Below are 26,470 nucleotides of genomic sequence, written 5' to 3'. Positions count from 1 at the left end.
ATATTATGCATATATATTATGGAGCTTTGTGACAGAAGCAACTGCATATTCGAGAGATGGCCACTGGAGAGTTAAATCCATGGTAATGGGAAAATTGCTAATCCTTCGTTTGTGAAAACATTGGGGGTGATTAGGATAATGTTTATCCTTGCTGGTGGGATCAGGAAATGACTCTATTTTTTTTTAATGAAAAGACCTGACCATTTACAGCCACTATTCAGCACTTCATGCTGAAATCATGTGAATCTGAACCAAGTTTTGAGGATGAAGTGCATTTATTGAATCATACATAGTTAAAAATAAATGCATGAGAAAAATTATGGGTACCAGAGAAGCCCAAAAGCGAACTGAATCGACACAAGGACAATGATGCATATTTCTGTTGCTACCTCTTGTACTAGATGTTTGATTGATTACATTTGTATTTCACTTTTATAAACACTAGGGATTCATCCTTTTGAAATATAATGACAACGTAACATATAAAGTAGCTGTAAATGAATTGAACTAGTTAGCTCTTAAGTTTATTATAGTGACATTAATGAAGCTCAAGAAAATTGCATTTTTCCTTCATCAGTGGTCGCTCCTGGATCTGTAATCAGAGGTCCTGTGGAACTAATGAAGTGTGACCATGCAAATGGTGACACCCAAGATGGTTATGATGGTTTCACAGGGGGCAGAATATGTGGTTCCTGAAAAACAGAAAAAGACAGACCTTAAGTACAAATGTCAACCCTCTCCCTCTTCTGCTGTTTACAACAGTAATCCATAATTACCTGGTGTTGCCCCACATTTTGTGGACCCTACGGCAGTTGCATCACACCTCTGAGACCCTACATGGTACCTATCATACATGCATTGAGCTGCCCTTGTACAATCTGATCAAGTGGACAATTCTGTTCCCCCTCAAACAACTTAGATTAAGCTTCAATAGAGAAATTGCACTTCTAAATAGGTATTGCCAGGTGGAACTGGCCAAAACTGAAATGGATTTTCCCACCACCACTGTCAATGCATTTGTAATATATACAGGCTGTTATCTAGAAGCAGAGGTAAAGACATGGCAGTACCCGCGGGTGGTTAGTTAACAAATGTAAGTTGACTAGGAAACTATTGCAAAGTGTGGAGAAATACTGCACCATGAGATCAGTATTTCTTTTAGTAATATTTGATCACTTTATGCTAGAATAAAATTTAGATTGATGAAATGTGCAAATTCTGCAGCAGACGGTAAATGGTGAGTTCAAAATTACATGGTTGCCTAATCTCATAATTCCTATATAGCAATTAAATACATAATTAAATTACACTGAAACAGTGGTAAGAAGGACAACTTATGTGCAAATTTGGATGAGAATAGCGTAGACCATTTCATGATCATGCGATAGGTCCAAGTTCAGGTAAAATCTTCTACCTAAGTCGATGCCTCAAACACACCTAACGTCCATGCGCCACTTGGGCACGTGCAACCACTGACCACTTTCACATGCAATGAGGAAACTTCCTGCTTTGGAGCTGAGCTTCTGCTGTCCGCTCAGCGACTGAGCGGAGCAGGACCTCAGGGCATATGGTGAATAAGAGTTCATTTATGTACAAACAGTACAACTGTTTTGCACAATGCTGCATATGCTTTAAAGATAGCAGGTCTAGGGAGAGAACAAAAAAAAATAAAGCACACATTCATCTGTGACTTGGAACATATTCTTAAACCATTGTCCGAACACTGAAAGGACATCAAGGACACTGTCAGGACATGGGTATTGAATTCACCGAAATATCTTTTAAAAAAAATTATTTTCAAGTGCACCTCTATAGCACTTCATATTCCTCATCATAGGTGCCATTAAATATCGTGAGATTAGAAATAGTATGAATTATTTCACATCTGTCTCTACTTGCGTTTATGCTGGAATTCCAACTGAAAATTACACACCTTTGTTCTTGTCATCAAATGCTTCTGAACTAGTCATGGAGACCAGTTCACTATGTAGTAAACCATGGTGTGTGAAGTCATAATCCATTCCTTTTATTTGTGATTTTCAAAGCGACACTCCGACTACAATAATAACAAAATTCTGTATAACTCCCCCTTTTCATGCAGCACTGGCAGTTTCCTGCCACTAAAGCGGCGATAATTTTAACGGCGTTTCTTGATAATATGCCCCTTGTGGTTGATGTGCTTAGGCAGTGACATTTTTGGCATTACTATTGGCAGTGAATGTTAACTTGAAAGAAGTTTTACAAGATGCTAAGGCCCTATCTAAAGACGTGAAGGACTACCCTTGAATCTGATTGGCCTGAAAGTTTTCATAAACCACAGGAAAAAAAAAAGAATTTCTCACTAGGTGAGGGAGGAGAAAATAAACTCAACAGCTCAATAAGAAGAGAGTAGCTGCCTATGATATGTTTCTTACCACAGACCGTCTGGAGCTCGACCTCTATTCTTTATCTTATCACCATCAGAGATTTTACTTGCTATGGTTTAGATTTAATATAGCTCATCTTCTGGTCTCTTATTCAAGTGCCACCGATAGTGAATCAGGCATTGAACTATGTCCCTTCTGATACCTGGTCACATCAATCCATGTTAAATGTTTTCATTTTTTGGAAACTATATGCCATGCCAAAGAAATATTTTTAAAATCCGTTACCCCGGTTTTTAAACATCAGGAAAGTGTAGACCAGCTTATTCTATTTAAAACTCTTTCAAACTAAATATGTCTTTACATACATGTATATCAGCTGCAGTAAGACTGAGGATTATGGTGGGGATGTAAGGTTTTAATGGTGATCTACTATTAAATTTGTTTTTAGCCTTTCTATAGTGTTACTGAGCAGGGAACATGGGTCTGGCCCATTTACTGCCTAGTTTTTATATTATTTCCCCTTCTTTTTTATGCACGAGTCACTTTATGAATCGAATTCTTGTAGTAGAGTATAAGTCTATTGCCTGCAAATAACCTATTTAATGTACATGTCACTTTATGCATTTTCTTATGTTCATGTTTTAAATGTATTTGCTGTGATACAATGAATGTATATTGATGTTCTTTATGCTGTGCACTCTTTTATGATTTCATAAGCTGAAGAAAGATAATTGAATTGAACTAATTGAAAGGTGCTTATCCAACACCATGAAAAAAAGAGGCAAAATGTGTGCAATAAAATAAAACCATACACAAGAGGCCTCATACCTATTAGGAGAGCTTGGGTCTTTATCTGTGTACCATGTCAATGAATCAAATTGTGCTTTAATGCTTTTGAATAACTCACTTGTAACTGAATTGCTTAAGACTGTGAAATACTTGGTATTGCTATTGATAGCGAATGTTAACTTGAAAGGGTTTCAGAAGATGCTATGGTGAGATAGACTTCACTTGACTATGATTGGCTGCCTAAATCCAATAAACGATGCAATTCTACTGAAATTCAGCTTTTTAAATTACCACTCTCTCTTTCTTAATCCTAGTTATTTCAGTAAAGTGTAAATTGACATTTCAAATTTTATTTGTGCCTTCAAACCTTCACAATGAGCCTTATAAAATCTCCCAGATCTTTGCTGAAGGGTGGAGGAACTCTGGGGCATATTATCAAGAACGTCGATAAAATTATCGCCACTTTAGCGGCAGAAAACTGCCGCTAAAGCGGCGATAATGGGCTTGATAATATGCCCTTGTGAATTCCCCTAGCAGCCCAGGTTAACACCAGAACCTGGGCTGCTATGGGAAATCACAAGAGCATATTATCAAGCCCATTATCGCCGCTTTAGCGGAAGTTTCCTGCCGCTAAAGCGGCGATCCTTTTATTGACGTTCTTGATCATATGCCCCCCTATCCGGCCTAAAACTATATTATTGGTCAGCACTGCTGAAGAAGATATAATTTTTTGTTTGCAGCTGAGTAAGTACAGAATTTCCCATAGGCTTACAACAGAGTAAAAATTGCGTTATTTCTTCCAGGTGGTTTCTTCTACTGATTTTCTGATGCAGGGTTTCATCAGACTAATAAAAGCATAGATCCATTGAAGAACTGCAACTGGTGGGGGTGTCTGACGTCTAATGGTTGAAATAGCTCCAATTAAAAATGGTGGGAAAACAACTGGACACATGGGATGAGAAGGAAATGATTAAAAGAGTGGAGGAAGCTCTACACAGGCTGGATTTAAAAGGAGATGTCTGTCAGGGACCTACAGTAGTCATCTTACTGCTGATGAGGTGGATTGGAATACATGGATACTTTGTGTCATAATTTGTGGGGGGATTGGGAAAATAAAAAAAGGCCTCTGCTTAGAGGATTAGTATATATTGAAAGTTTTGTATTGCATAAATTACTTGATGCCAGTAATATAAAAATACATAATGTTTCTGTTTTTCATCAACTTTATTTTTCCCAATGCAGGCTAACAACGATTGTGGGTGTCACAAAAAGCTATTGCAGATGTAAAACCACATGGGCCCATTTAAGTCATACGTTGATGACTTTTAAGTCTCTATCAACTTTCTAGTGCAAGGTGATCAACGCATTGGAATGTCTCCTAGGTAGGAGAATAAAGATAAGTAAATGAGTCCTTATTTTTGGGATTGAGGATATATGCCAATGCTTGCAGAGGTTACTTTAATATTCTACTGTTTGCTCATAGCTAGAGTGCAGATAAAGAGAAATTCGATCTCTAACACAGTACCATTCTTTACTGTGTGAAAATAGGTGTTTTAAAACAGTGCATCTTGATAATAAAGTAAGGGATGAATCTGAATGTTTTTTAGAGGAAAGAGACTTTTGATTTTGGGAATAATTTCGCAGGAACTTTCAGGGGTTTGCTAGGCTCTAGAGTCTAGACCCCCAGCAAGGAACAACGGGGTCGTGGAAGGCCAAGGAGAAGAGGGAGAGGAAGATGGGGTGCAGACCGCAGGAAAACAAGACCAGCGTCACGGAGGTGACAGTACACTACGAGCGACTGTCCCAGGGCCGGCTTTAGGGCAGTGCGAATGGTGCAGTCACACTGGGCGCTGACCTGTGGAAGGGGCACTGTGACCTCTGGGGGCACTGTGTTTAGAAATATCTATATGAGAGAGAATCTGAGGAAGCGGTCAAGGGATGTGGGGGCGCCAAAAGTGATTGTCGCACCAGGCACCACCAGCGCTAAAGCCAGCCCTGAACCGACCCACTAGCAGACCACCCGGATTGCAGTCGGAGTGCTGAGGAGGCCAATCCAGGAAGCCAATAGGCGCCAGCATGATGTGACTACCTAAACCAGGCACCAACCCGCTGCCAAAAGGAAGGCAGCAACGGCGAAGGAGGTGGCAGCCCAGCGCCACCGGAGGAGCTTGAGGAAACCCAGGCCACAGTCATCAGTGTGGACACGGTGTAAGGATTAGGGAGTATGGACACAGCTCGAGAGGAGCTGACACGACATCAAGAGGGAGTGCAACGAACAGGGACTGGGGGACGGGGAAGCTGGGCACAATGGCACACATGAACAATGAGTCGTAGCACACTGCACCCCCACAAACACCCAGGATCATGTCACAGATTCCCTTGGCACACTGCAGCACACACACATAGCACGAACAGCAAACCCACATTGACGACAACGTGGAACAACGCACATAGCTGACACTGCCGAACGGAGGACCCAACTGGCTCCGCACATGCACAGAAACATGCCCACTACATCTGACAGAGCCGGAAACAGTGAAATGGAAATATACGCGTATGACCTCACATCCGTCATGTATTCCAAATGTACACTGTTCAGCAGGAGAATCCAGAACCCCCGAAACAGTCACAATGTACATTGCCATACAGTCTACAGGCAAACCAGCACACTGCGCCAACATATATGTCAACACAAAGTCAACACGCACCTCCCCTTCACATTACAGAGGGGCACACAACACCTTCAGCAGGGCACACAATACAACACATCAGTGAAGCTGGAGAGGACCACCACACTGTCGAAACCGACGCCCTACAGCAACCCATGGATATCCCACGCAACCCCCATCAGGACCCAGACAGCCAAGCTACTCAGGGGGGAACACCGAGCCTGCAACAGACCACACAGCAGGAAGCACCCACAAGCATAGCTGGCTCACAACACTTCACCCACCCACCCACACATGGCACCCCAATGCCATGTGTCACCAGGACACATACGTAGGGGTCAATCACCATTCAGGGCCCAGCCACACCCTACTAAGGAGACCCACACTGCCATAGATACACATGCAGATGCACACTCACAGCTCAGAACCATGCCCAGGGGCGCTCAAATAGCAATCATACACCCATATTGGCTCTACGTACGATGGCCCCGCCACTCCCATTATGAATTGAGTGGGTGACGACTAAGCTACATGTCCAAGCTCCAACCCCCTGACTGCGGTGACATGTCTACATCCGATGTACACAGCACAATGTAATGTCGTAGGGCCCAGGGCCCACTTGCTTACTACAAGACCACAGAGACACACGCAAATATCATATTGAACTGGCTACGGGCACATGTGTACAATGATGCCTGTGCTGGATGTGTGTGGGGTGAGTGTAAGTCATTCCACACAGAATGTCTTGTGCTGGCAACCACTTGAACATTGGACACCAGTGCAATGGAAACAGAAAACACATGCATTACAGAGTCAACTACTGAGCAACATGGAGTGAGCCAGAGAAAGTCCAGAGGACAGCCAACATGCAAAGAGAAGTGTCCGTGAGTTGCAGTGCAGTGGGGTTGAGACACTAAAGATGAGCGCGCTCATGTGAAGAAGAAGTCTCGGGTTGTGTCCCTTCGACATATTCCTGATGCAGCTGTAGTGGAGTGTGTTAGACCTGCATCATCTTCACCATCAACCTCTCAGGGCCCCCGCACTGTTTGATGTGACATAGCTGTGCACCCACTCCACAGCACAAAACACAATCAGCAAAGGACAATGGCCTGCGGTGCAATGAGTCACTGGCACCTGGAGTGCTGAGCAGAGTATCACGCCGATGAAGGCATCAACAACAGGTCTGATCAACTTCGTAGGTCTGTCAGGACCACCGTTTCAACTCTGGCAGATGGCGGTTGGAGGTCGTCCTTGTAGTGGTGGCGTGTGTGACGTCCAGGCTGGTCTGGACCCGCTTTTGTGTGTGAACCCTGGTGGGATGCATTTGGGTCCGGAGGCTGCATACATCGCAAGGCCACAGAGAAATGGCGTTGATGACCCCAAGGCCTATGCCTCAGGGACCATCCAATGTCTCCGGAGAAGGGATCCCGGACCTCACCAACACATAGTTAGTGGCCCCGGATGCACTGCGGCTGGCACAGGCACCAGCCACGGGACGGTGACTTGCAGCGCAGTCAGATGGGCCATGTGACCTGAATGGGTCACCATCAATGTCCGAGATGTATGTTGCAGAAGGATTCGAGGGACAGTGTAAGGTGTCCTCCAGGGCATGACGCCGAAAGGTTTGATTTTAACCAAAAGCAGCAAATGGAGGAGTGGAATGCGACAGCCTCGTTGCCACCACCGATTCGGTATCAGCTACATGAAGATGAAAATTGCCCTATAGACCATAGACTCAGACGCCACCAAAGAGTGTCCATGAATGTCGGGGAACGGACTTAGTGACACCGGGGCTGAGTGGGGATGCAGTCTGCGATGATGCCGGTACACTGATAGGAATTCCGCCATTGCAAAATCATGACTCTGTGACCTACTGAGAAACAGTGTAGGCTGGAGGCAGCGTTCGGCAGTGGACAACAGCCACGTGTTGTTGGCTCGCGATGCACAGAGCTAGTGACACCAGGGCAGTTGTCGGTAATGTACGAACACCTCCATAATGATGATTCTTTTCTCTCTGCCAAGATGCAAGACTAGATGTTCAGTTCCAATGTATTACCTACTCGAGCACAACCTAGGCCGAGAGCTGTGTTGGGCGGAGGCAGCAGTCAGCACGGACTATTCACTGATTGTCCCTGCCATAGGTTGGTGGCCCCACTGGCCTGCACAGTTCAGGTTCAAAGGTACCACATGTTAGGTCACCTCCGTGTCTATGACCCGTCTTTCATCCGGACTGAGCCGCATCTTCCTCTTACTCCTCTCCATGCAACCACTGGTGTGGACTCTGCCATTCATTATTCACGACTAGGTGCTGGATGTGAGACAACCTGGTCAGCATGGTAGTCCTGGCCCCTCATCCACGTGTCACCGGCTGTCATTTAACAGGTTTTGCGGCAGCACGTGTTGCTGGGTGGTGTTGAACAGGGTTTTTGGCATCACGTGTCACCGGCTGGCATTGAACAGGGTTTGTGGTAGCAAGTGTTGCCGGGTGGCATTGAACACGGTTTGTGGCAGCACGTGTCACCGGCTGGCGTTGAACAGGGTTTGTGGCCGCACGTGTCACCGGCCGGCTTTGAACAGGGTTTGTGGCACCAAGTGTTGCCGGCTGGTGTTGAACAGGGTTTGCGGCACCACGTGTTGCCGGCTGGCGTTGAACAGGGTTAGTGGCACCACGTGTCGCAAGATACCCAAATGGAACTATGCCTCAGGGATCGAAGGGAGTCTGGTGCTGTGGCCGCTGGCCCGGATTTGGGGTCAGTGCCATTCAGGAGCCAGGGCACAGTTTCACATCTGGGACTCACTGGGACACAGAGGACCATGGTAGAATATGTCAACAAGGAAAGAGTAATGTGGGCCAACGATGGTCTGAAAGGCTGGCAGGGTCGCGGGCCTCGGGCTTGGAGCTTACACAGGCACGTTCTGGGACCTCCTTGACATATTCTGGTGTTGGCTGCTGATCAGTGTGGCCTGGCTACGCAGGGTCGGGCCTGATGGGTTCGTGGTCCAGCGACCCGGTGTATCGCAGGCGCACAGGATCTCAAGCAACTCCGCTAACGAGGACGGCATTGGCCTCGTGGCAGGGTGGGAGGCGCCGCCCTGGCAGAGATGTTGGGCTTTCCGGAAGAAGACCACGCCCAGGGCAATGTGCTTTTTATTTACACCCCTACGCTGGCCTGGCGTACGCCGGGCCATCCCACTCTGCTCACGCTTATGGGAGGGCATAACAGCAACATTTCCACGAGACCCCCACTGGCTGGGGAGACATGGTTGCATCCACTATCCTCTACACTCCATACACCAGAGGGCTATGTCGCCATGGATATGGGTGTGTTCTGCATACTGCGGTCTGTCCAGTACACCGCCGCCACTCTTGGCATTGCGTACCTTCCCCATCATGGGTCGACTGCCTCCTTCACACATGCCTGGTTGCCACCTCTCCCCACATTTGGATATTGTGTGGCTGAGGTGCCATGCCGTTGATTGGTCATGTGCACGGCTTGCCCAGGTTACCATTGTAAGTTGTTCTAAAGGGTCTGATGGGTGGGCATGTTGTTATGCATGTTGGTTGTGAATTTGTTACATGTGCTTTGCCCTGTTGTGGATTGCATGGTTGTGGAGTTGAGATGACTGGGGTGATATTTGGGAACTTGCCATGGGACTGTGCATTTCCCTTGGTGCCATCCTGGGAACGCTGGTTGCTGATGGACTGTCGGAGGATGTAGGGATCATGTACACCAGCTGTGCATTTGGAGGCAATATTGGTGAAGGTCCCATGGTGTTCGGATATTGCCTGCACTTTGATGTATGACGTGTGCTTCCTGTTGCGCTGATTGTGTGCTGTGTCACCAGGGGGCACAGGTGGAACATGTGTGCAGTGGATTTTCCCCAGCACGTTTGTGCATCCAGCTATGGCGTGTGGTCCTGGTCTCCGGCGGTTTCTGCGCATGTGTTGGACGTGTGGGGCGTGGGGAGCCAGGGTGAGGGTGATGTCCAGGACAGGTGTAAGGGACTTGGATGTGGCTGGCTGTGAGACTCTGCTGTCTTTGGCGGGTATTGGTTGGGGTGTGCCAGGGGTCAACAGGTGCAGAACAGTCAGCAGCTTGGTGTGGGGTGGGATGTTGGTTGTCTGCTGTGTTGGTGCCGTTGGACTGTTGGTCGATGATGGCCAGGATGCGTAGGATGGTTGTCCCTTTCAGCCTGTAGTGGACAGTGACATTGTAAGATTTTGGGCCTGTGAGGCAGGTGTGTTTCCTGGGGGGCCACTGTCTTTGTCTGCGCTGCCTCTGTGGTGGTCCAGGGGGGTGTGTGCCGGGTGGGTGTTGTGGCCCTCTTGGGTGTCCGGGCTGCATGATATCTGGCTCCATGGCATCTGTTGCCCTTCCGATGGCGCCCTGGGCTGTGCTCCCTTTTGTGGTGTAGGGTGTGGTCTGACTTTACACCAGGTCAGAGCAGGTGTTAATTTCCTGCTGCTAACGCGCCTTATTGCGTGTTTTGTGTTCTTATCACTGATCTGGCTGGTCATTGTGAATGTTGAGGTGTCGTGTTTTCGCTGCTTTATGCATAGAAACAACTACTCTGCATCTCAGTGATGGTTGCGGAGGTCCTCTGTGGCGATGTTTTTTGCAGCTGCTATCGCGGGGAAACTGGTGCTATGGACTGTTAGCACCAGCTTGTGATTGGTGCGGTAAATTTATCACGGCTTTGGCTGTGCTAAAGTGCCGTTAATTCGGCGATAGTCCCTTGTGAATATGCCCCCGAGCTGTCAATAAAATCTTCTCTAAAAAGTTATTCATCAAAAGGCCTTCCGTTTGGCTCCTTAGTAGCCTATGCCAAATTCAAATCCCCTTAATTTTCATCTTAAAGGGAGCCATCGTTGTTGGTAAAGAGATGATGCTCATTAGTACATTAAAATGTATTCATAAAGTGCACAATCTGCAGATATCCAAAATAAAATAACTTGCAACGATCACCACATCTTTCTTGGATATTCTGCCATTGGGTAATACTACTTCCAATCATAGAATGTCCTAATTCTTTAAATACATTTATATACCAATATCCTAAATGACTTTTAGGGATTTCAACCCCAAGACCTGGCATTCGTCTAACTGCAGATACCTATAGCCCGCATATTGTCCATTTGCGGCAAAAAATATTTGCAGTCAGGTAGAGTATTCCTGAAGAATCTTATATCTTTGTTTTTTTGGGAGCTTTGCAGTCTTTACAAAAGCCAGCAGCTGAGACCCCTCCTCCTTCACCATCTTTTAAAAAAAAAGTTATCCTGTGTTATTACACCATCCTAAATCCACACTGTTCTATCCAAGAGGGCTGCTTCATAATAATAATACATGTTGGGTAAAGCCAATCCACACTGACTTATATCCAATTGGAATATTGGGAATTTGACTCTAGGAGCCTTTTTATTCAAATGAATTGCCTAAAAAGTGTGTCCAATTCCTTACAATATGCCATATTGATTTTGATCGATATATTTGAAAAAATAAAAATCAACAAGGGTAGGATAGACATCTTAATTAACGCTACGCATCCTATCAATGTAAGGTGGAGAAATGTCCATCCATCGAATAATTCCATAATGTTTTTCAACATTGGTCCATAATGTAGTCTTTAAGGTTCTTTGCATAGGTTAGTTTCTCTAACCCCTAGATACCAAATTGGCTGGTTGGTAGATGCCTGTTGCTGAAGATTTAAAGGGAATATACCAGGCAAAGCATTGAATACAAGCAATTCCGTTTTGTTATGGTTTATTTGATATCCCTCTATTGCTTGAAAAAGATAGAATTCTGCCATTAATTCTTCAATATTCTTTTTTTCTGGCTTAAGATAAAGCACAATATCGTCCGCAAATAACTTTAATTTAGACATTCTCAAAATTGGTAGTTCCACACCCCTGTTGCCCCTAATACCAACAGCTAAAGGTTCAGTAAAAAAGGTACACTTGGTAAAGAGTGGAAAGTGTGCTGATTTTTATTTGGCGTAAATCCATTCAGCCATTTTTGAGCCCCACAAATTTAAAAAACAGTGTTCTGATTTGCTGTCATTGCTTTGTTTCTTTCTGTCAGACCCTTCGGTCCCACATGATCAGTACAGGTTCCTCAGGACTGAGCTACATGATTGGCTGGCTGCGCAACATTAAGAGAAATGTTGCAGCTACCAATTCAGGAATCAGGCACTTTGACACTGTATCCTGTGTTTACAAGCAAATTGACATACAAACAGCAAAATAAGGACCCCCAGGCTATTTTTGGGGATCCCAGATGGATCCCACAAGGGGCAAAATAAAAATAATAAACTTTCATGCCGCCGGTCGAGCGGGACACATTGTGCTCCCCCACCCCTTGTAGTACTGTGGGACACCCACAGGAGCTGCGACACTACAAGACCATGCACATTTCAACAAGTAAAGCTTGTGTGGTTGCACAGTATCACTTTTGGCTCCTCAGCTCTGGTACAGTGATAAAGCTAGGGAACAGCCAAAAAATAATAAAAGCACATGAACAAGTTAGACGGAGGTCCATAGACAGTTGGCCTCCCATGAACGGATCAGCTGCTCATTGGGTGTTGAACACAGGGCCTGCCCTGAGGGATCTGTGATGTCATCATGATGTCATGTAATATGTGAGGTCAGAAGCAGTGCACAATGGGGGCACAAATTATAATTCGGCCAGTAAACTACAACTAGAGAATTTCAGTGTTTTGTTTTGTTTTTAAATGTAAGTCTTTATATTATTGCAGCACTTAACTATGCCTTCAAATTTAGTTTCATTGAATTTCTAGATTTTTTTCTGAAGGCAGTCTAAAATCTTATTATCTTACCTAACTATAACATTTTCACTACAACTAAAGTGACTAACTATAACTATATCCCTTTAACATTTGTGGTTTTTCCAGTGAATTATATATATTTTTAAAGCAAAGATCAATGTTATTTCTAAACCTTCGTTTTTTCACTAGAACAGGACCGATATTTCCGAACTACTCGAGCATACTATTGCTAGGAAATAAGCTGGCATGATAATGTTCCACATATTCATGTAAAAGATATAAGTAATTACAAATAAGAATTTCTAATCAAATGTGGGCTGAGCACAAAGGCCCCAATAAACAGTTGTAGATTCCTTCACTAATTCTTCTGCTGTGATCATCAGTGAAATCCCCTGACAAAGGGCTAAATGTGTGCACATCGAGCCTGCCTCTTTTTTCTACAACATTTAAAAGTTAAATCCACTCACTTTCTGTTTCTTCTGCATAGTAGCTAGGGACACCGGCACATAACTGCTCTACTTGTTTCCCAAACAATGCTGCATTTTTCATTGGTGTATTCATAAGGGAGTAGGACATCTGTGGCCTGGGAGGATTCTGAAAATAAATGAACAGTTATAGCATTTAATCCACGTTAATCAAGCAAGAACTTCCTTACCCTATTTTCAACATTCACTAAATCAGGCAAGTTTCATTCTAATCATTTTGAGCGAATATGCCTCGTTAGCCCGCAGTCTTTTTGCCCACAAGGGAATCACAACACGGTCGTTACAATGACCGCGTTGTGATTCCGCATACCATTACCCCGCAAGTCGTAACAACTGCTCATTGCAGTAGGGGGCTATTACATATATTTTTTTTCACGGGCTTCTTTTGGGTCCTTGTCAGCCCCTGATCCAAATGAAAAGTAGCCGATCCTCCAAGGACCTTACCTGGGTCTCCTCTCTGAGATGCTCCAAGGTGGGAATTACTTCCCTATTCATCATCATCACAACGCAGTTCTGATTGGACAGCAGCCGGGTCGCAACCACTCCCTATGAAATAAAATACATGCAGATCACCGATTGATTTCTGTGCGTCTAGAAATGTAAATATAAAAAAACGACTTTGATAGTTTCACCTTTCCCCTGATTTCACCCTTGCCTGCTTTGCAGTTCTGGAATATACCTTTTTCACCATTTGTTTGTGAATTGTGAATGTGTATCTGCACTGGGTTCAATAAGTTAGTGGAAAGTTTCCTACACGACATGGCATTGCTCTAGTGTTGCAAAGTCAACAGAAGACACATTCCCGAATCCTTTATAAATTTAAATTAATTAAATATAAAGTGATCCTGCATATTTGAACACTTTAATTGCAGAGCACATTCAGGGCCATACAGGTAGGACCACAAATGTGTTATCATAAAATGTGTATTACATATAAGACTGAAATCCCTCTGTAACCTTTGTGTGTATTTTCCGTGTTATTCTAAGTGGGATATCACTACTTCACTTGTAATGAGAATTTTTGTATCATCACTTTGATGTAATCGCATATTCCAAAGCACTACACTAGCTTTGGGAGCTACTTACAAATGCCTAAATGCTTAATAAATGTCCACGTGAGAAATTGCAATCTGTTTTTGGTTCGTATATTTTGACAGCGTGAATTCAATTTATATTCTTCAATAGCTGTAGAAACGAGATCCGTTTAATGAATGTAGCAAACTCTGACAAAGTGCAAGTGTTTCTTCATTGATTGACAAATGTGTGTATGTGTGTGTGTGTGCGGTTATGTTGATGGGTAAATAAACAAGAAAATGTGTCAGTACCTGGATAAATGGATGAATGAAAGAGTGCATGGATAGTTATTGGGTAATTGACTGAGTGCATGGAAGAACAGTTGAGTGAATGGATAAGTGAGTGAATGGATGGAAGTTGGAGGACTGAGCGTGTATAGGTAAATGGGTTTGTAAGTGCATGGATGGATAAATGGGTGAGCAAGTTCATGGACTAACTGCGGATAGCACTTTTCATTGGCAGCATGGTAATATAGGGGATGACAGTGTCCACTGTGGACATGTTTCCTGTAACCAGGTCGAGTCTCCCTCAGAAAGATGCTTCAGAAGAAATCAAACATATAAATTACAGGTTTAGTTCCTGGCACTGTAGGACTTCAAAGGAATTATTGTGCCTGCTGGACAGATAAACTTGTAACTTGTCTGTAACTAGCTCCAGACTCAGTAACTAAGCACAGAGGTTTAGCGTGCTGCATAGATCTGTCTATCACCGGCAGATCCAAGATCTTAACACCTAGACAGGTAACCTAGACTTTCCGAGCTTGAGTAAATGAGTACAGTTAAAAATGGTCACAGAAACCATGGTTTCTCGAGTTGGGATTTGAAACTAGAATGGTTGAAGGTATCTATAATGTTCTCCCATTCCACTCTCCAATATTATTTATGTATTGTCGCTGTGCACCTGTAACCTAACTTTTTAAACTAAAAAACGAAAATGTCATCAAGACAGAAAAAAGAGAGCAACTTTAACAGTTGGAATGCTTCTCGTTGAGCTCTTTGCTGAGCCATCAGCAATATGTTAGGGGCAGTTTTAGAGCTCTGACAGTGAATTTTCCCTTCAGCATTGAAGAGGGGTTTCCTCCTCTGCGGCAAATCTTCGCCAGGCATGGGGCTGAATCAGTTGTCCTAGATAGGGCGGTTGATCTGCCACCGTTCCTGATCACATTACTTCTTCTTCACTTTTAAAGACTGCATGGCAGAGCTGGAGGACCTTAATCAGTAGCATATCCACCATACGACACACTATCGTTTTGGCAAAAAGGCCACCGGAGGCGCATACAATAAATCTGTAACGTACTGAGCTGGTCAATCTGGGCTCATGTAAAGCACTGATTCTATCAGTGTGGTGCAGCTTTAAGCCTTCATGTGATCAACTGACATAAATATCTGTATATTACATTTAGTGAATGAGGTATATTCTGAGAATCTGCTACTTGAGTGCACAAAATATTTTCAGATTTAAAGAAAATATATATATATATATGGTCCTGCTGCAAAAAGTTTTCAGTCAAATTCTGGGTTGCTTAAAATGCATGTATCTCCTCAGTTCCAGTTGGCTAACTGGTATAGGCAGGTGCAGAGCTGTCTTCATTTTCTTTCCGGCCAAACATAGATGCACTAACATCCCTGGTCTGCCTTGCCCTTTTTTCTTAAAGGCCAACCTCACTGACCCTTGCATTTGATGATTATTAAAAGAGACGTAATAAAGAATGTAAAGTTGGATATTTTGATACAGTTATCTTCTACATTTTGTTTAGAAATATTCAAGATTTCATAAGAATCAAGTAGTATACCCTCCAAAGACCTCTGGTGTATGGTACTATTTTCACAAATAGTAATTTTTGTGGGATTCTTTCTTCCTGATTGTTGCTTTAAATGACTGAAATTAAATTGTTGTATTGCTCTTCCTGGTAATGTAATTACCATATGTGTTTACAATTCAAAAAAACACATACAAACCAAATGTTACAATGAATGGTCCAGAGATGTGAGTTTTAAAACAAATGGAAGGGAGTCTTTAAAAAAATTAGGGCTTGGGATAAGGAGGTGACGGAAAACTGCACCCTATCTATAGTAACTTTGTAAGCTCCAAACATCCTTCAAAGACATGTATTCATGTTATTCAATGACAATGAGTACAAAATATTGGCCTTTCTAGTTTTTAATCAAATGTAGTCATTCTAACCAACTGAGAATCAATATGAAGTCAACTTTTGCCCAAGAAAACAGTAGAACCAAAGATAAAAATTGCACACACAAATAGTTTACATAAAACTGCTTACCAAGTTGTAGTCCAAAACAGTAACCCTAGAGTTCAGGCCATCTTCAGTCTTCAAGTAGGCCACTTTCTGCAATGCATCAATGTCCACTGTCTGCAGAAACGCCACATACATTAAAACAAGTCAATGTAGAAAATGAGTGTTGACAAGAGAGGAAGAACTGAAACATAAGTTAAACAAAGTGCTGGAGGCTGTGACTGTTAAGAGCATACCTCTTCTTAAGGGCACATGCTGCTATGAACTCTTTATAAAGAGATTAAATGTCGCTCAACTGTATTTCCTCCATTAACCTCCTCATGGTGGTAACTCTACTACTCCCACAAAAACATAAAATAACTTCAAGAAAGTAAGGCAAAGGCCAAGAGATTCCACTCTGTACACTAATGCCAACATTGTATCAATAATCACCACTGCCCATAACTATATCCTCTCTGCATTTTATGGTCCATCTAACACCTTCTCCCTCCCTTAACAGACCAACAAGTATTAGTCTCTATGGTCAACAAAACCCAGCTTGACTATGACAGCTCCCTCTTTTTAGCCATCCAATACATCCTCCTCACCTATGAAATACCTAAATTGCCCAAGCCAAGGCTAGTGGTTGGGAAGCAAAGTACTGGGGCTCCAACTTCCAAACAATAGTGTTAGGCCAAAAACTACCCTTCAATGCCAAAAACTCCCCAATCACACCATAAAAGAAAGATCCCCTAAATACCAAAGAATAACATTCACACTCAAAGCCTCAAACGCTACTATACATCCTCACTGAATAGTGGAGTTCAAAAATAAACAGCTGATTTACAATCTATGGTCCCAGAACAAGGAATACATTCTTTGCAGACATTCATATGGAAAATGCACCTGTTCTTTTGAAATAACCCTAAAATTGGTTATTTTGATAGATGTATGTGATTACTTCTTCAGGCAAGACAATGGCCTGAGGGCACTATCATAGTGAAGTGCTTCAAGTCCCTCTGACTTTCATCTACATATTATTAATTTTAAAACTTTCACTTAGCCACATCAACTAGAAAAACTATCATCTACAGAATATCAACTATCATCATCAAGGTATGGTCAAGTTGGTATGATTACTTATATTAATCTTATCTCTACTTCAAAGTACCCTGATGATATATGTCTTCAACCTAGGTAGATGTGGAGTTGAAATGAAGTGGATATAATAAATCTCTCTTTTACTTTAGTTTCATCCTTAATGCTGGGCTACAGAATGATACTTTGGTGGGTTGGAGAAAATATTCTGTTATCTGTGCCAATTTTCAAAGATCCTTACTCCAAAAGTTAACTGTGCATACAAAATCTACTGAAAGGGCTCCTCCTGGGTAAAAATCTGGATGCCATCAGTTTCATGGTCTTCAAATTAGTATCAAGAAGCCCCACAAAACTAAATGTGTCTTGTTTTTTTTAGCTTCAAAAGGTATTCAAAATACTTAAAGATATATCATGGAAGTGGTTGGCTGTAGCTAATGTTTTCAATGAAGTCCACAAATCTGAGTGAGTAGACTGAGGCCACCAACTGGACGAGATGATTCCCACCAAGATTAGTTGGATCTTAGATAAGAATTGAAACCCTACTGTTCTGCAGGCATTGACGCACAGTGAATCTACGAAATCATAGTGGTGTGGCAGCCTTCTTCATGCTAGACTCTCAGTCCATCACAGGGTCACCAGTGCACACTAATGGACTGTAGAGACCATGGACCAAGAAGCTGGTACTTGAGTGGTAGAGCATGTTCACCAGCTGGTGCAGAACTTTAGTGTCTATAGGATGTTCGGAACCTGGTCTAATGCAGATGTTGATCTTGCTTTAGATTTGGTCCAGTCCAGCTGGGCTGCAGAACCTGGTTGGTTCAGGGTAGCGTCACTCCATGAGTTGGAGCTCCATGCCTGTTTAAGTCAGCTACATCTTGACTACATCTTCCTGGTGGGTAGGATATGTACTCTCCATACCAGGTATTCCAACTACACATCCCGCATGCATGAGCAGCTACTTGGGATTTACCTGCTGTTAATTGGCTTATTTTCAGTCTGGGAGAATGAGCATGGAGATATCCTGTCAATGGTATGTCATTATTGGAGTTGGTGCTTCCTAACTTGCTTTTTTAAACACCCGGACGAGTGTTAACCTGCTCATGTTGCACAGTAGATATCTGGACTGAATCTAACTTTTAGTCTGGAATCTAGACATGGTCAAAACTACTAAAAGGTATCCAAAATACAGGCTGCAGAGCTTGTTTGAAGTACAAAGATGCTGCAGTAGCCTTAACCCCAATGCAGAGAACCGGCATCTAGTACCACACATATTGAGCCCCTCAGAGAACACCACTCGCACCCCACTCACTGTCCATCCTTTCTACCAATACCCTGGTATGGATTAGTAGTCATCTTTACTATGGTTGCATGTACACTGTGAATGTGCATAATCCAGTGGACCTTTGTGCTCTGCTAGTTTATAATAACAAAACTTACAGAGCAACTCCAGTGGGAATGACGATGTTGTTTTCACCGGGGGGAGGGGGCACCCGACAGGGTCAGCAAGAAATGGAGTAAAGGGCAAAATGACGTTTGTAAGTCAAAGGATTGATAATAAAAATGCATATCCTTTATAAAAATACTGCTATAATTGGTGTAAATTTTCTATTACTAACGCCAAATGAGCGAACATTTTGTAAATGATATTTAGGACACTATAAACCAGATTTGTCAAGGCTTTGCATTGGCCCAAAGTGAGAAAATGTGATACAAAGTTTTACACAGTTTTGGTAATATATTCACTACCCAGCACTGGAAAGTGTCCCTGAAGTAATGCAAAGAAGCGCTATGCGATGCTTCGCACTACTTTACCGTACCTTGCATCGAGGGTGCATCTCATGGGTAGCACATGGGTTTTCCCATTCAACCATCCATTGATTTGGATGCAAAGACCTATCTACTAAAGGTAGATGACTTGTGACAAAAATGCATGCCTACTCAAGGCAGGTGTAATATTTGGGAAAAGTTTTCTTTTCACAAAACTTTTCTGCCTTTGCATGTAAATACTATTTCTAAGCATAGTACTTTGTGATGGAAGGATACCCTTCCAGTACAAAACCTATATTCTAGACATCATGCTCACACCATTTCGCTATGATGCACGGGTATGTGTGTGGCGCAGGGCAGCCTAAAATGTACAAGTGCAGGGGGGAATACAGCACCATGCCCACAAGATATACTTGAGCTGTCCTGTTCTCTCCCTTTCCATCAGTGACTCAACTCTGGCTGAAACCCTGTGCTGAGTTGCATGTGTTCTTTGCACATATACAAAAATGGCATTTTTTAAAGTGTGAGAACTTTACTTCCTAAGCAGATAGCATCCTTTACAGATATCACAGTAAGCCATAGGAGAAATCCCAATTTAAGACTACTGAGTCTGGTTTAATGGAGAGGGTGGATGAGCAGTTCACCGGATCTGTGATGTTTCACTGGGAGTCTTCAGCTGAAATACCAGTGAGCTATGATTAATCACCGGGAGTATTACGAGTGGTGTTACTGATTCTTGCAGTAATTCATATTTTCTAAGGGAACACCCAGGGTACCATTTGTAATGCCCAGCAACCAACCCCCCTCAGGAAAGTTACCAATGCCTCTAGTAATGGGTACTCTAAGTAGTGGGGATGCTGAGAAAAATGTATTGGTCTTTGTAATTAGACCCTGGGGGTCCCAAAAGACCCACCATTCATGATTTACCTCTATAAAAGCAATGCACAATTATATGCGTTGATGGTCCCTTTCAACTGATGCCCAGTACCGACCCCTGGTCAAGTAACATTCTCTTTTGCCAAACATCTGAATTTGAAATAAAAGGAATGTAAAAATCGTGCCTTTCCACGGTCATGATTGAAATGCAAATCAAGTTTCTCAAGACATATCCCGAAATCATCAACCCCATTTATATCCTCTATTTGTGTAGGATCTATATGCACTCCTTGCCCTGCCCATGCAGCCAAATGGTAGTCCTTCTTTCATTATTTAGAATGGAACCACAGCAATTATAATTTAATGACCATAGAGTTATGTCCATTTGTTTGAATACTGAAGAACTAGGAAAACTGAGACAGAGGTAGCCTGAGCACACATATGACTCGATTACCTTTCATAAAAAGTCACTACCTTAAAACATCAAGTTGAACAGTCAAACACTAGGATCCCAATATTGTAGAGTGTGGGGGGGGGTGTAGCAACACATCAAAAAGGGTCAGAACCAAGGGCAGGGTTTAGTGACAACGTGCACATAAAATGCATATACAAACAATGTTATTAATTAAAGTGAACTCCTTAGAATAGCCAGCCGCTGACCTCACAATGTACCTTGGATGCACAGCTTCTCAACCTACTTTGGACATCCCCTGCCGTTGAGATTTCCCTGGTCTTCTCACAGTACCTGAAGGAACATACATTAGGACCTAGGCTGTGAATCTATTGCTTCTCCTCATTTCTGGTGTAAGCGCACATCAACCTCTTCTCTACAGCTCCTTGGTTCTGTTTCTTAGGCACTTGCGTGAAAAGTGTGTATTCTGAGAAGAGTCACTCGCAGTTCAGGCATTAGCTTGACCTGCGACTGACTTGGACCCAGCCTTATTGGCCTTTCAGGTGAAGCAGTCGGCCAGGAAGTGACAAGTAATCCATCCGTAAGTTAACTCCCTCTGTACGAGTACTCATAGACCCCTTGGGATAGGGAAAAACAAGGGTCCCGGATTTGCTGTGGCAATCTCAGTTTTTAGGTTTTGCCTGCACAGCGCTTGTGCTGTGCTTGTGAAATCTCTTGTATTTAATATATCTTAAAAGGGGGCATTTATCAGTTCCCAATTCCAAATTACTGTGTTCAGTGCTATTGTGTGGAACTTTTTGTTTTTAACTTTCCCTGAGGGCGCACATTTACGATACTTCTACTAGAGCTATTCACACAGTTTAAGCCCCATTCACTTTCATGATAAGATCTCTTCTGTCAGGATAAGAACTCTTCCCACACAGGATTTTTATTACTTAGTTGTGTAAAGCAGATGCCTTAGCCTTTGAACGTTTGTGGCATTTCCTATACATGCCTCAGTACCTTTCTTTGAACTTTGTAGGCAATATCGGATTGATTTTTTCAACTTAATCTATTTGGTCATTATGATCAAATTCTAAATGTTGTAACAAAAATTGCATGATAAAAATAAAGTTATATACAAGAGCTATGCTATATTTTACAACTAAACAGGCAACCACAAGTGCAGGGTCATAATCTAAATGTTGCAGCAGGTGCAGTAGCACCAGGCCCAAAAGTTGTCAGAACTCCTCTAAACACATAGTATTGCTATATTTGACTACTAAACAGGCAGCCACAACTGCAGTCACCTTGCAGTTAAAACAGACTTGATTTAAATGGTGCAGCAGGTGCAGTGGTGTTGGGGAAAAAAAGCTCTTGGGACCCCACTAAGCCCCAGATTATTGCTATATTTGACTACTAAACAGGCAGTCACAAGAGCAGTTACCTTGCAGCCAACAGGGTCATGATTTGAACGGTGCAGCAAATGCAGTGGCACCGGGCCAAAAAGTTGTTAGAAATCTTCTAAGCACTAGGATCATGATTTCAATAGTGCAGCAGGTGCAGTGGCACTGGGACCAAAAGCTCCAGGCACCCCAATAAACACTTAATGTTGCTATATTTCACTGCTAAACAGGCAGTCACAAATGCAGTTATCTTGCAGACAACAGGATTTGAATTTTGCAGAAAGTACAGTGGCTCCGGGCCAAAAAGTTGTCAGAACTCCTTTAAACTAAGCCTGGGCGGAGTTCGCGGAGTTCAGCGCAAAAAAAACTCAGCCGCACTACGTGGAGCTCCACAAGCAGCGGAGTGCATCAGTTAAATGCTGTTGGCGTTGATTTTCAGTGCTTGGTGCTTGTCCGCACTGTGCAATCATCGCGAAAGGCACCATGAACAGGGCAAGTGGGCACTGCTTCCTTTCTGCCGCTTGAGTAGATTTTTACTGAAGTGGACGGTTTCTGAACGTGAGCAGTCACGAGCATACGCAACCGCTCACAATGAGACATCTGACCATCTGCATTGAGAAATCTCGCCAGGAGGTGGATTTTTCTCACTCGCACTCAGCAACTTGACGTTGACGAACGTGAGCGGGGAAAAAATCTATGCTAAGCAGGGTTTTACAAAACTCGGCGAGCTCCGCGTAACGCAAAGTGCAGAAAACTCTGCAAATCCCGGAGCGGAGTTCACCGCTCAGACTTACTCTAAACACCTAATATTGCTATATTCTACAAATATGCAGGCAGTCACAATGCATTTAACTTGCTGTTTAAAGGAGCTTGATTTAAATGGTGCTGCAGGTGCAGTGGCACCGGGGCCAAAAGTTGTCAGAACTCCTCTTTACACCTAATATTGCTATATTTTACTACTAAACAGGTAGTCATAGGTGAAGTTATCTAGCAAGCACCGGAGTCACCGGGACCAAAATCCTCAGGCACTCCACTAAACACCTAATATTGCTATTTTTTGTTCCTAAACAGGCAACCACAAGTGCAGTTACTTTGCAGTCAACAGGGTCTTAATTTGCATGGTGCAGCAGCTGCAGTAGCACGTGGCCCAAAAGTTGTCAGAACTCCTCTAAACATAATATTGCTATGTTTTACTACTATACAGTTATGCCCACATGCATCAAAGTCAATTGCATTCGCAAACGGTGCGAATCGCAATTTTTGGCCGTTTGCGAATGCAGTTGACTAATTTGGAATGCATCATGCATTTCGCAATTTTAGGAATCGCAACCATGTTGCGATTTCTAAAATTGCGATTGCATTTAAGAAATCGCAATTTCAGATTTCTTAAATGCAATGCATGATCATTTTTTAATTGCGAATTCGCAATTTGGAAGTGGTAAATTAGCATGAAGTTGAACTTCATGCTAAATGACCGAAAACTTTCATATATGCACAAATTGCATTTTTGAAAGTTTTAATTTACACACACACATGCCCTTGGGGCATGTGTGTGTGTAAATTGCATTTAAAGTTACATTTCAGGGGTGCAGGGAGGGGTTCTTTGGACCCCCCCTGCACCCTTGAAATTGCATACACATTTTGCGAATCGCAATTTGAAATTCGCAAAATGTGAATGCCTTCCCATTCATTCCTATGGGCCTTTTAGCCCATAGGAATCAATGGGAAGGGTTTTCCTTAATTGCGATTCGCAAATTGTGAATCGCAATTAGGGAAAAATACAGAATCGCAAAAATAAATGCGAATTGTTCATGCATTGCCGTTTGCGATTCCTAAATTGCGATTCCTTAATTTTCGCAATTTAGGAATCGCAAATGGAAACATTGATGCATCTACCCAATAGTCACAATTGTAGTTACCCTGCAGCTAAAAGGGACTTGGTTTGAATGGTGCAGCAGGTGCAGTGGCACTGGGGCTAAAAGCTCTCAGGACCCCACTAAACACAGATGATTGCTAAATTGTATTACTAAACAAGACAGTCACAAGTGCATTTATCTAGCAGGCAATATGGTCATGTTTTAAATGGTGCAGCAGGTGTAGTAGCACCAAGAGTAAAAGCTCTAGGCACCACACTAAAAAACTAACATTGCTATATGTTACTTCTAAACAGATAGGCACAAGTGCATTTACCTTGCAGACAACAGGGGCATGATTTGAATGGTGCAGAAGGTACAGTGGCACCGGCGCCAAAAGCTCTAGGGACCCTACTAAACGCAGAATATTGCTAAGCTTTACTTCTAAGCAGGTAGTCACAAGTGCAGTTATCTAGCAGGCAAGCACTAGGGCCATGATATTGATGGTTCTGCAGGTGCAGTAGCACCAGGGTCAAAGGTTGTCAGAACTCCTCTAAGCAACAAATATTGATATATTTATCTACTAAATATGCAGTCACAAGTGTAGCCACATTGTAGGCACCAGGGTCATGAATTCAATGGTGGAGCAGGTACAGTGACACTGGGGCCAAAAGGTCTAGGAACCCCTCTAAACACCAAATATTGCAAAATGTTACTACTAAACAGGAAGTTGCCTTGTAGTAGTTAAAAGTGGCATTATTTGAATAGTGCAACAGGTGCTGTGGCACCGGGGCAAAAAGCTCTAGGAACTCCTCTAAACACCAATTGCTGCAATATTTTACTACTAAACAGGCAGTCACAAGTACACTTACCTTCCAGGCAATAGGGTCACAATTGGAATGGTGCAGCAGGTGCACTGGCACCAGGCACAAACGTTGTCAGAACTCGTCTGAACACATAATATTGCTATCACATCAATTAATCCCATTATTTCTCTCTTTCATTTAATTTTTTTAATGTTGCAATTACTTACCCACACTATACCACTAGTAACAGCACAATATATTGCCTTATTGTACATAAACACTTTAGCAGACTTTCTGTAACTTATATCGTACAATTTATCAGCAAGCTACAATTTACAACAAAAACAGCTGATTATTAATCACATAGGCGAATCCTAATGCATTTACCAATGTTTGTTCGCTTTGTCAGGTGCTCCATTGGTGGATTACTTAGCACCCACTTTAGGAAAGCAATTTAATGAACGTGGATGATGCCATATATAAATGTTGAATTAAAGGAACCCTTACCTGAACAGCGAATGCTTGGGTCAGGGACATACCCAGCAGGGCTGCAACCAACATCTAAGAGGAAAGCGATAACATGAAACACTGTTACATATGGCAACAAAAGGTGATCTGCCGACTTGTTGACGTCCCCATTAGCAAACAGGAAAGTGACTAAGCAGGCCATGGTAGCAAAGGAGTACGATCTATGTTACTTGCTTAATTCAATAAAAAAAACTTATTTGCCTCTGGTTTTATATTATTTTATTGTTTTAGGCATTTTCACTACCTTATTAATTCGGTATGACAACGTGTTCCCTAATTCTTTAAGTTATATAAAGTTACTTCAAAGTGGAGTTCTTTTTCATGTACCATCTAACAACAGATTTCCAATCATTTGTAAGTGCTCATAATTTTGGCTGACAAGGCAATTGAAGCAGTGGTAACCCTTAGCTCAGACTGACAAGCAATGTGAGGACTTATGGTCCCGGTGACAGTCCACTGCTGCAAACCATAAACTATGGAGCTGAGGACACAGAGGTCAGTTCCCGAGGGCTAGAGGCAGGGCTCGAGTCGGGGTACATGGGGTACACGCTGGTACACGACATCCCCCGATTCTTTTCACAGGGTGGATGCTATCCCCCCCTACTAAGAAGCTGGGCCCCATAGTAATATGCTGAACGTGTCCGGGTGTAATATTCAGACACCGGGACACGTTCAGCACGTGACGTCATGAGGTCATTTGCATATTGTCAGTCCCCTCACTTCTTTTTATAGGACTTGTGCACTGGCTAGAGGCGTTAAAGTATAACAGTATTCACTGTTGATATTTAATTCCAGGTTTAATTCACATTACATTGATAAATTCATACATGAAGGTATACTTACAGGGGCCGTCATTTTAGATTCCGGGATGAACACTACGCCGACGGAAGGACTGCTCTGAGAACCGGCTGCCACGCACACAGAATGTCTCGGAAAGTCGCTTACAGAGAGCTTAGTACGTTTCAATAAAGTAAGATTATAATCGGCCTTTAATGACGAAATGGCCATAAATATTGTCAGTACATGACAAATTGCGGTATTGATTCGGCTTATCAGTCCCAGTGTTTGCGAACTGCTGATTCAGTGGGATATTATGACAAGTCCATAAATTATGGCCAAGGATTAACATGTCCTCCTTTTCCTACATGAGAACAGGCCTTGTGAATGGACGGGACAAACTTCTGAGCAGCGACCAATCACCTGCTTGATGCCAGCCGGGAGGAAGACTCCTGCGCCAGAGGCCACAACAAGCATCTTCTTCTGTGAAAGTTAACTGACTCAACATTTAGCTTGGGATCAAAGGACTCAGCAATAATTTAAGCAGGTCAGGAGTAGAGTACTAAATT

General features: G+C 43.0%; 1 protein-coding gene across 1 annotated transcript; it reads right to left on the bottom strand.

The window, feature by feature from the left end:
• Positions 1-256: 256 nt before the first annotated feature.
• Positions 257-26,113, bottom strand: LOC144791876 (gastrokine-1-like). The gene is made up of 6 exons (XM_078666661.1): positions 25,968-26,113; positions 25,104-25,157; positions 16,448-16,537; positions 13,537-13,638; positions 13,075-13,201; positions 257-692 (listed from the first exon to the last, which is right to left on the bottom strand). The coding sequence occupies exons 1-6, from the start codon at positions 25,977-25,979 to the stop codon at positions 616-618; spliced, it is 462 nt and encodes a 153-aa protein (XP_078522787.1). The 5' UTR covers positions 25,980-26,113; the 3' UTR covers positions 257-615.
• Between the last annotated feature and the right edge of the window lie 357 nt (positions 26,114-26,470).

The sequence above is a fragment of the Lissotriton helveticus genome, chromosome 11 (genome assembly GCF_964261635.1).
Source record: "Lissotriton helveticus chromosome 11, aLisHel1.1, whole genome shotgun sequence".
Classification (NCBI taxonomy): Eukaryota; Metazoa; Chordata; class Amphibia; order Caudata; family Salamandridae; genus Lissotriton; species Lissotriton helveticus.
This window is presented reverse-complemented; position numbering and strand designations above follow the sequence as displayed.